Source organism: Oryctolagus cuniculus, chromosome 5 (genome assembly GCF_051225735.1).
Source record: "Oryctolagus cuniculus isolate XC-2025 breed Fujian yellow rabbit chromosome 5, ASM5122573v1, whole genome shotgun sequence".
NCBI lineage: Eukaryota > Metazoa > Chordata > Mammalia > Lagomorpha > Leporidae > Oryctolagus > Oryctolagus cuniculus.
Genome location: NC_142871.1, coordinates 53,385,797 through 53,397,414, shown reverse-complemented (window position 1 = coordinate 53,397,414; position 11,618 = coordinate 53,385,797). Strand labels below are relative to the sequence as shown.

The following is an 11,618-nucleotide window of genomic DNA, read 5'->3' as shown; positions in this document are numbered from 1 at the left end:
CACAACGCAGGTTTGACAAAGGTTGATTTTAATTCTTCAGATATTGTGTAATTTGTCAGTAAGGTCAGCTTGTCCTGGGCTCTTTAATGTCAAATTTTTTTTCACTACTGATTCAATCTACTTACTTGTAATAGATCTATTCATTTCAGAAGAGAATCACAAAAACAAGGGTGGATGTTTGGTATAGAAGTTAAGATGTCACTTGGGATACTCATGTTCCACACTGGAGAGCGTGTGTTTGATCCTGCTCTTGCTTTCCATTCCAGCTTCTTGCCAATATGCAGCTTTGGGCTTGGGTCCCTGCCACCTATGTGGGACACCTAGATTGAGTAACTGGATCATGCCTTCTGCCTGGCCTACCCCTCGCTATTATGACTATTTGGGGAATGTTAAATGGAATCTCTCTGTCTCTTGATCTCTCTGTGCATGTGTCTACATATTTTTCAAATACATAAAATAAATAAATAAACACTAGAATAACAAAATACTTTAACATTATATTGCTAGGCAGACAGTTTACTTTAAACTAAGGCAACAAGTTCATGTAGGATTTTAAATGATCTTGTGCTTTCCCACTGATCAATTCAATTGAAAAACTGCCAGAAATTCACTTAGTGTCTGTATGACTTACACACACACCTTGGATGTCAAATGTTCAGTATTTTTAAAAAATGTAAAAAGAAATTCCAGTAATTTTTCTGAACATTTTTCTTCTGGCTATGTGATATAAGTGAGCAGAGCATACACAGTTGACCACAAGGACTCCCTTTATAGGTTGGGTCTGAGGGTGACAGTATCCTGACCTTCAGTGTTGTGGAGCTAAACCCCGTGGACTGAGCAGGTTCCCAGGCACTCAGTGAACTGGCAGAGAAGATGCCGTGCAAAGTCATCCTGTGGGGTAACAACCCCAGAGCTCTGGGTGTGTGGGTAAGTGGGTGGACTCAGCCTGAATTCAACAGCTGGAGGTACCAAGTAAAGAGAAACCCTTGGACAGAGCAAGGACGCCTTTCCCACAAGTAGTGCTATAAAATGGGGGAGGTTCAAACACAGAGTTTCATCTGCCTAGGCAAGATATTGCTCATAGACTGTATTACTCTTCCTATTAATTTACCCATCAGTCAACCACCACCATGGGTCCCACTTCGGGTTTCCTATATTAATTTTAATGCAGTGTAGATTAATATTAATGAAAGCTCAAAGGTGATTTCTCTCTCTAATGCTCCAAGAGGGGGCAACAGGCTGTAGGTGGTGATAAGGCAATGTGGGCCCAAGCAGGAACCTTGGTTTTCCTGCAGAGCAGTAGGCATATAAAGGCACCTCACAATGGGAGGATTATGTGGCCATCCACTTGAGGTGGATACCTCAAGTATCCACCAAGGACTCGTGCTTAAAGAGAGCACAGCTCTGATTTTTCCACCACTCATGACTTACCATTTTGGTTTGGAAAACGATTGCAATTTTATTTTCATTCAAGCGAACGCCCATCTCACTGCAGCTAGGTATTAGAGAAGAGGGATCACCAGGGATGCATTTAAATTACAAAATACTGTAGATGGGCGTAAATGCCAGGTGAGGGCCACATCCGGTAGTGCTGCAAGGCTCAGGAATCCCAGTCTGAGTGCCTCTGCGCACAGCAGTGTGTGATGCTGTAGGATTGTCCACCAGCCACTGAGGAGTGCCCTCACAACCCCTCGGGTTATTCCAGGAGTAATTAAGTCCGCAAAGACTCGGGTACTCTCTTCCTCACGCGTGGCTGGGGCCAACTTACGCCTGCATAGAGGAGAGTGAAGTTTTCTCATACCTTCCTGGGAGTTTGAGGTGTGAAACGTGTTACTGGTGTCCTGGGCAAGAAGAGAAGGAAGAGAAAGAGGAAAGGGTGTGGGGACCCGGACTCCATTGCTAAGGGCGTGACGGGCGCAGGTGAGGAAGTGAGTTCCTTGCAGAGCATCTGCTCGGACAGCAGACAGTGGGGAAAGGCAGTGCCCTCTCGGCCTGCCTCTGGGCAGTCAGAGCTGCACCTGTGCACCTACCTCGTCCTTTCTCTGCCCAGTCCGGGGGCCCCTGCAGCTGCGGTCTCCTCCCCCGTCCCTGCGGCCCCGGGTCCTCCGCCCCGCCCCGCCCCGCCCAATCCCGGGCTCGGGACTCCGCGGGGGTGCGGGCCGAGCGACGGGTGCGGAGGTTTCTGACGGCCAGGACGATGGCCAGGGTCCCAGAGTTGGGAGACGCCTTCTCGCAGGCGCAGGCTTCGCCCAAACTTTCCCCGGAGACCCAGCAGGACTGTTGCTTGCAGCTCCTGGGCAAGGGCTTGCTCGGCTACCCGGAGGAGCGACGGTACTTGGCGGCTGAAGCGCAGCCCAGGGGCGCTCCGGGCGGCGGGCTGATCGGGGAAGACGCGGAGCTGCGGGTTGGAGTTAAATCAGGTGAGTGCCTTTCTCCCTCCGGGGATGTGAGCGGGAGGAGGAGGTGTTGTAAGCAGGGCGTCGGTAATCAAAATAAACACTTCCCAAATATGCACATAGGGAGAATGTTCTTTCCGAAAGATTGTGTTTGACAAATGAGATGAGTTCTAGGGGGTTTCGCTTAGCGCTCGGGCCCTCCTCCCCGGATAGGCCACCTGAGGACGCTTACAGGCTACTTCATTGATTTTATATCGTATTTTTCTTTATCATCCCTTCGACCTGCGATCAGAAATGCATTTAAATAACGGTAGCTTTTCCTCTGAAGAGGAGGATTCGGACAACCATGACAGCAAAACCAAAGCAGACGATCAACACCTGTCTCAGAAAAAAACCATCACGCAGATTATGAAGGACAAAAAGAAGCAGACCCAGCTCACGCTGCAGTGGTAAGACTCGCCCACGGGGGTACCAGCAAGCACCTGCCCGCGCCGTGAAAGTCTGCGGTTGTAGGAGCTTTGCTTTCCACACTTTGATTCTCCCTCAAACTTTCTGGGGAAGTTTAGAAGATGAGTTATGAATTTACCCAAAACATTCATTTTTGCTGATTATTTAGTATACAGGCATTCTGAGAAAAATGAAAAATAATCTGCAATACAAATAAAAGCTATACTATTTTGTTCATCATTGATAAAAATTACAATTTCTTTCCGTGTAAGCAATATAATGAACGTTTTATGGTTTATTTGCTGAACATGCAATCAAGTTAGTATTTGTTATTTGGTATTTTTGTGTTCATAAAACAAGGCATTAAAATAATTTAAAAGGAGAAGCAGTCTTAACGACTGCCTTTATCCAGAGGACAAATAAAAAATAATGTGTTGATTGTAAGATGAAATGTGTTTGAAATCAAAGACATACAAAATTAGTCAAGATATCATTATTAGCTTAAGAAAATGCTTGGCTATTTTTATGACACCTGTCATATATGATTTATTATAGTGGAATATCATAAATTTGATTTTGTGAAAATTATTTAAAACTTAGTTTATCAGTAGGTGTTATACGTATACAGAGCATTTTGTAATATTTATCATAAAAGGAAGAAAGATCTTAAGTAAAAATGTAATATAAAGCTTTACTACCTAGTATGAAGAAATAGTAGTACAAATTTCCTCCCAAATTCCAAATAATAAACAAGCAAATAGATAAAAAGGCTATGTATTTACTAATTAGTTATGTAATCTGCTTATGTATAAAGAATAATCTAAACATTAGAAAAATACAGCAAAATATAGAATCAGAAACTATCAAATTTTATTTTTATTCATTTAAAAATTAAAATACAATTTATACATACTATATTTTTGTGCAAATACTTGAACCTTTTCAAATATTTGAAACATAAACCAAATATTCCTCAAAAGCTAGTTAAATTATTGAAATTGGTGTCATGATTACTGCTTAAGAATACACTAAAGCAGTAAATGAACTAATTATCTGGAATATTTGGGTCCAACTATTTTCATTAAGATAATTGGGTCAAAAATGTTTTTGATTTCAGGTATATTGGAAGATCTCTCCCATTTTTCAGTTCAAATTGAATGAGTGGAAGCAACCTTAGATTTATCCAAATTGAACATTGCAGCTATGTGTAGGATTACTCTGTGTTTTGAAAACTAAAACAAAGCCGACAACAATATCAAAATTAGCCAGATGAAAAGTGGACATATGTGTGTCATTAATATCTAATTTTAAACAGCTAAATGTTTCTGATAAAAATTTCCAGTTTTTGAAACTATTACAGTCAATTTTGTATGAATTTTCCATACCTTCTCCTAAAACAAATGAGTGTTAAAGATTTGAGTCATTCCCATTTTTGAGAATTATCCTTAAGATATAGGATTATCTTGGAAGTGTTAAAAATTAAAATTGAAAATTGAAGTGAAAAAATTATCTTCAATTTTCATTGTCAACCAGGTGTTTGATTTATTGTATGCAAATTTATTTTATGTTTTGTTTTGCAACACTAGAGCAATTCTGGGTCTTGTACTTTTTTTTCTCCTTACATAGTTGCAATATGTTGCAATATGAATATATATTTGCTGCAATATATAGTTGCAATATGAATATATATTTGCTGCACTTAACTGAATGGCAAATGAAATTATCTTCAGATTTTCAAATTTTATATAGTTACATTTGTAAAAAATGGGTGAAGGCACTTATAAGGAATTATATTGTGTCTCAGTTGTATAGGATATTTCAGATAATTATAGTACTGTTCATAATAAAAGGTATAAGGATAGAAATAGATTAATATTATTTCAGACTTAAATATATGAGTTTGCCATTATGTATTTGCAAATGAATATATCACCATCTTTTCCTAACTACTTAGGGTTCAGAACTAGTGTGTGAATAAAAGTAAAGGAATGGGAGCATTTGCCAAGCTGGAACCTGTGAGCCCTTTTGTGTTGTAAATATTCTTTTAACTAAAACAGCTATCTTTAATTTCACCATTCCTATTTATATTTCATGGAACAAGCCATGATATACAGTGAGGATTCATATAGAGTAAGACATACTATTGGGAAATTAGACCACACAGAGTGATTTTACTTTAGCTGTGTTACTTTAATTTCACTAGCAGATATTCATTGGGCCATTTGCTCTTCTAGCATTAATTCTTGTGATATTATTTTTAATAATATCCATAATTGTAAAAGTCCATTCAAGTCTACTTATTAACTCATCTGTACAAATGTGTCTGTATTCAAAATGGGTATTAAGTCAATGAGCAAGTGGAAATAAAAGGAGAAAGAAAAGACTTGACTTAATTTTTGACCTCTTTTTCCCTTAGGCTTGAAGAAAATTACATTGTATGTGAAGGAGTTTGCTTGCCAAGGTGCATCCTTTATGCACACTACTTAGATTTCTGCAGGAAAGAGAAGCTGGAGCCAGCCTGTGCAGCCACATTTGGAAAGGTAAATGACATACTGCCTACTGCTTTGTAACTACTATTACTTAATAACTAAAGTCATATCAGGCAAGCAGAATGGAAACAAGTTCATCCAAGATAGTTCTCTTAACAAATAGTAGTACATTCATTTTGCAGGCAGAAATGAAATCTTGTAAGGACTGTGTTTGAAACTATAATGTGTTTCTATGTTGATTTGGAATATTAGAACCCTGGCTATCAGAAGATCTAATATGAACTTAAAACAAGTTTCATTTAAGGAGTAGCATTTCCCTTCAAACAGCATTAAGGACTCCGATATGGGTTGTGAGGAGGGGCAAAATTAAATGAGGTGACAAGTTTCTTGTTAATACTGTTAGTGGCTATTCTTACTACGTAGGTGGCTCAAGTATGTTTGTTCTTAGTAAGTTTTTAATGTTAACTAAATAGGTCTCCTAATTCTCTACTTCATCCTCAATATGTTTATATTCCAAACTCCAAGATTTTATGTTTGGATTGGTTAAATTGTTGTCATTGAATAATCTTCCTTTCTTCCCAACCTGTATGGTTAGGATAGGAATCTATAAATATGGCATTATCATACTAATTAAATTTTTTGAAGAATCAGGAAATAATGTTATTTTTTTGGGAAAGCTTTGATTTTTGATATTCTTGTCATGCTTTGTTTAAGAACCTGGGATATCTCAGAAATTCTAGGAAGTGTGGGTCTCAACTATTGTATCTCATGTAAACTGAAATCTAAATAGTAACCTGTAGAGGGACTCATTGTTCATAAAATAATGAATTCTGTGGTCAAGCCTCCTGTTTTTTTTTTTTTTTTTTTTTTTTTTTAGCTTAGTTTTTCTATTTTGGAAGTTTATCTGTTTGTGTGGATAGTGAGATATAAAACATGATCATCAAATGACCTGCTTCTAGCTTGGACTGTATCCAATTCCTTTTGAGACCCTCTGCAAAGCATATAATCTCTTCAAAACTCAGTTGACCCATTCTATAAAATGAGGAAGTTGGGTAGGACAACTTACGTTCATGTTCGCATCACATTTTGTGCCTGCCATATGACAATATTCTTAACTGTTGACTGCTGAAGCACCTTGAGAATCTGATAAAAACTATAGATTTAGCCCCCCAAGAAATTAACAGATCATAAATTTGTGAGGGAGTGCTGTGAGGTTCATGTATAGAATATAAAATCCAAGTTAAAACTCCTGTATTATGTAGAACATGTTTTTTTTTTTTTTAATCTTTATAACCTTTTCTTCATTTTAGCAAATTTAGGGAAAGGAGCATACAAAAGAAAACTTTTGTAATGCTACTATCAAGTAAGACAGTGGAAGTTTCATGGGATCTTCCAAAGTGGGGGAAGGATATTTAATTATGGATAAATCTGTGAGTGGAATTATTACTGAGAAACCCAAATCTCACTTGTACATAAATAAAGTAAAAATTGCTTTGGTATTACTATCAAGCAAAGGTAGGTGCAGATATCATCTGCCTTAGACATAGAGAATATTGCAACCTGAAAAGTATCTCCCTGCCTCTGCTGATATATTTCTTTCCAATTTGCACTATTAAATACATTTTCCATAGTAACTCTTTCAATTCACAGCTCATTTAAAGTTCAGCATTTACTTGATCAAAGGAATTGGGAGTGAGTGTCTTGCATTAGAGCCACACATTTTCTAAAAACTGAAGTAGTTGTCTTTCTTTTCAGACAATTCGCCAGAAATTTCCCCTCCTAACAACCCGGCGGCTTGGAACAAGAGGTCATTCAAAGTAAGACATATCAATGAACAAATATCAGATTCTTCGCTTGTATGTGAGGATTAACACAAATGTGAAACAAGTATTGCCTTTATCAGTGACTAGCACTGGGTATGCCCTTCTTGATGAAGTAGACATTTACCAACTATAAGAACTAAAACTATTTTTGTTTTAGATTTAGTATTTAGATTAGTATTTAGTTTAGTATTTAGATTTAGTATTTAGATTTTAGTATAATGCTTTGAAAGCAAAATGACACAGAAAAATCATCAGCTATTACTCTTTCTGCTGCAATAACTTAAATTATGCGGTGATTTCTTGTTGGGAGCCATACCTTCCTTCTGTCTACTTGTTACAAGTATAGGTTCCCTCTGAGAAAAATAATGAAACATATACAAATCCTGAAGCCATTACTGAAAGCATCAGTGTGAAGAAAGATGAATGTGAAAGACTAAATACACGACCAGGAGCAATCAACAACACTCCTAAAGAGCCAGTCCAAAACCAGGGAGCAGGAAACTGTGAATAGAAAGAAATGCCTTGACGAGGTTCAGAGCTTTTTTTCTTTTCAGTTTTCTTTCCAAGAAAATAATTTCTTAGCATATTCTTCTTTTCCATTCAAGACAAATGGCGTGCACAGATCACCTCTTTGGTTGTCTCTTCATGTAAATATAAAGAAAATAAGCTATCACATATATCCCCTCTCAGTGTCTTTCACTTTTCTTCTGGTTTATGGCCATCTCTGTACAACTCCCAGCTACAAGCTTTTGTTTATCTTATATCCTCTGTTCACTGTATTTTCATTTATCTTTTTCTTCTGCATACAAGAATATCCAGATCTCTTTTATGTGAGATAAAAAAAAGTCACCTCAGACTTGCTATCCCCTTCACCTTGCTCTGCTATTTTCTTTCTGTTTTCTAATTCTTGAAAGTGTAGCTATTTGTTCACTTGCCCTACACCTGATCTTATTTTTCTGTTTTAGTCCATTTCTTCATCTGGACAAAACCCTACAGGATAGTTATTACTGTTACTAATCTTTTTTGACTCCTGTCTATAATTTGAGCATTGGTACATAAACATAGGAATAATTACTGTGGTAGTAACATCAAGCAAAAGCAGATACTGACATGATCTGTCTTGGAAATTAAAGAAATATATACAGGAAACTTAGAAAACAGAAAAAGTCTCCCGTGGCTTCTCCATCACAGCATGGGGTCCTCTTTCCTCTTCTACCACTTCTTTTCTAGCTTCTCCACTGTCTCTTCCTGCCCTGACATCTAGCCCTGTACTAATCAATGGAAATATAATGTAACAACATACTTGATTCACAAGCTTCTAGTACCTTAAAAAAGTAAAACAGAACAGATGAAATTAACAATAATAATATTTTATTTAACCCAGTATATCTAAAATATTGTCATTTTACCATGTAATCAGTATAAAATTGCTAATAGTATATTTCACATTTTTTCATAGTAAGTTTTGGAAATTCCTTGTGTATTTCACATTTATAACATGACTCAGTTTAGACTAGCCACATTTTAAGTTCTCAATTCACTGATATAGATAGGAGTTTGCCTTGTTGATTACTCAAGTCACTTGCCCATAACTTTGTCTCTCCTCATTCCCACCTTCATAACCTGGTCTTGGCTCTGTCTTTCTAGTCCATTCAATGCAACTTTCTCAACCTGACCTTCTATGGTACCAATTAAATCTTAAAGTTCCTGTGCTCAGAGACTTTCACCGATTCATAATTTCTACCATTGAAGACAAAACTTTTTTTCACTTTGACATCCAAGATCCAGTATGATTTAGTAGCAACTCGCTTTCCTATCTTATCATCTACTTCTCATTTTTCATCATGGAAATTATACTCTCACTAAATTATTACTCCCAATACTCTTCACTCCGATCTGTTGCTCTTTTTATGCTGTCTCGCCACTGCCCCAAAACAATGTCCTTTCCCCCCCCATATATATATATATATATATATATATATATATATATAAATCTTACCCATTTAAAAGAACCTCATGAATTTCCTCTTTTGACTCTTTTCCTAACTTATTGATTATTGTAAGCACTTTATTTGTGCCCTTATAGCAGTTTGTTGGTACCTATCTTAATGTGAAATGAACTTATCTCCTCTCCTAAACAGACTCGATCTGTCTCCTACTGAATTTGATTCCTGTTGAATTGTGTAGGTGAAGTAAAGAGGAGACAGTGTTGACTTAGATAGATAGGAAAGAAAGAAGCAAAGCAATGCAGAGAAATCTTCTTGACAGGATCTACAAGCGAGTGGGTAGGCAGACTAGAGAGAAAGCCAATTAATCCTAGAAGGAGCCTTCAGGATTAGGGATGAATCATTAACCCTGACATTGTGACATGTGAGGCTCTACTTCTTAGCTGGATAGAACATGTGGTGACTTCTGGCAATTTATTTGATATCTATGAGCTCTAGATGTACTAAAGAGAAAGCATTAACAATTTAAATTTTTTCCTATCTTACTAATTTATATTGAAAGATATACCTAGATGTAGATCTTTATTTTATAAATCTTATAAATGGCAATGTTTTGATCTAATTATTCTTAGCCAGAAAGTTTTTCTGTCTTTATTTCCAAGAACTGTGAATATCCTTAAACTTTATCTTGGAAGATAATGTATCCACATAGTGATTATGAACATGGGGTTTTAATTTGCCCAAATCCAAGCATTAATGTCACTCCTAATTCCATATATAGTTATATGACACTGAATAGATCACTCAGCTTTTCAATAGTAAAGTGGGTATGCTATATCTCATACTATTGTTGTAGAGGATTAAATGAGGTAAAGTATAAGAATGAAGGAAGGAGTGAATATTCTTTCAATCTAACATATCCTTAATAATATGAAATTAATGACTCAATGCATCAAAAATCAGCAATACAATTGTATTATTATTTATTGAGTCTCTCATTATCTCTGATCCATCCAATAATGACACAAAATAGGAATTGCTATTTTATAAATGAAGAAATGAGAAAACTACAGTTCAAAGGTTATTGACTTGCCAAGGGCCGCACAGATACAACACAGTAATACTGTTGGCATTTAAATCAGGCTTACCTGAATTTAAAGTTTGTGCTTTTATCATATAGTAATTTAGTGAAGCCTACACTTTTTCAGATATCAGTCATATCAGCAAACAATTTCAATTGAAATTTTTGGTATTTAAAATGTCTTATTAAGATTTTTTTTACTGATCTAACAGTTCTTAAAATTTATTAATGTATTGGATTCTTCCTCAAAGTGCCAACAACAATTCAACAAGCCTCAGTCATAAAGCATTTTATTTAGAGATATTTATATTCTATATAAAAATGAATTTGTAGTACAAATACAAGTTTACTTTCTGACTTGGAATTTTTGTCCTAAGTATTTCTCTATGGTATTATTTTCACAGCTGTAATTTCTAATGTCTGTTTAGTATAGCATAAATTTATATAAAATATTTTTATCTATAAACTATGAACAATTGAACAAAACAGAAATATAAATATGTTAAGAATATCTTAGAAAATCAAGAAATAGTTTCTCCCAATTTTATTAGTAATTTTGCAAACTTATTTTATTGTCATTGTCATGTTTAATATAGTTCTCTAAACATACTGCAGTTAATATGAGGGTACTTCAAAAAGTTTGTGGACAATGGAATTAAGAGATTATTTTAGGAATAAACATTTTGAAATTGATATGTATGACAGTTCTACAAAGAGTTTATTAAATTAATGGTTATTGTGGAGTAGCAGGATAGGTTGTATCTTAGGATGCCTACATCCCAAAACGAAGTACCTGAGTTTGAGTCCTGCCAATACTTCCAATCCAGCTTCTTACTGACCCACAGCCTGAGAGACAGAAGATGGTGGCTCAAATGCTTTGTTCCCTGCCACCGATGTATGAGATCCTAATGGAGTTTGTGGCTCCTGGTTTCAGCCTGGACAAGCACAGGCTGTTGTAGGCATTTAGAGAAGATGTCTGTCTGTCTGTCTCTCTCCCTTGCTCTGCCTTTCAAATAAATAAAAATAAATATTTTTAATAGTTCGCTGAAAATGTGTATTTCGAATTTCATGGATTTTTTGTAAGATTAATTTTTCATAAACTTTTTGAAGTAGTCTTGTGTTTATTAAATTATTATGATATAAAAATGATATTAATTTATTCTAATTCCATTGGATTACATGTTAAAACATATTAATATTATGTACCTCTTCTGATGACAACTGCCTTAAAATATTCTTAATTTTTACCATAGTCTCATAAAATACCCAGAATGTGTTCAATCATTTCATTTAGAGCTTCATCATTTATATTAGATCATGATTAACTCAAAAGATTCTGTATTCCAGGAACAAGGTAGTACTACTGTTTCTAAAACTGTCCTTAGTTGTCTGAGATTCATGGAGCAATATCACCCTCCCAATGTTACTGGTTCATT

At 35.9% G+C, this 11,618-nt stretch overlaps 1 protein-coding gene across 1 annotated transcript in view; it reads left to right on the top strand.

The window, feature by feature from the left end:
* The first annotated feature begins 2,144 nt into the window (after positions 1 to 2,144).
* Positions 2,145 to 11,618, top strand: part of RFX6 (regulatory factor X6) — a 63,028-nt gene continuing 53,554 nt past the window's right edge. Inside the window, exons 1-4 of the mRNA XM_002714772.4 lie at positions 2,145 to 2,420; positions 2,689 to 2,845; positions 5,260 to 5,383; positions 7,088 to 7,149. Coding sequence (XP_002714818.1) covers positions 2,198 to 2,420; positions 2,689 to 2,845; positions 5,260 to 5,383; positions 7,088 to 7,149 — 566 coding nt within the window. The 5' untranslated portion in view covers positions 2,145 to 2,197. The remainder of the gene's footprint in view (positions 2,421 to 2,688; positions 2,846 to 5,259; positions 5,384 to 7,087; positions 7,150 to 11,618) is intronic.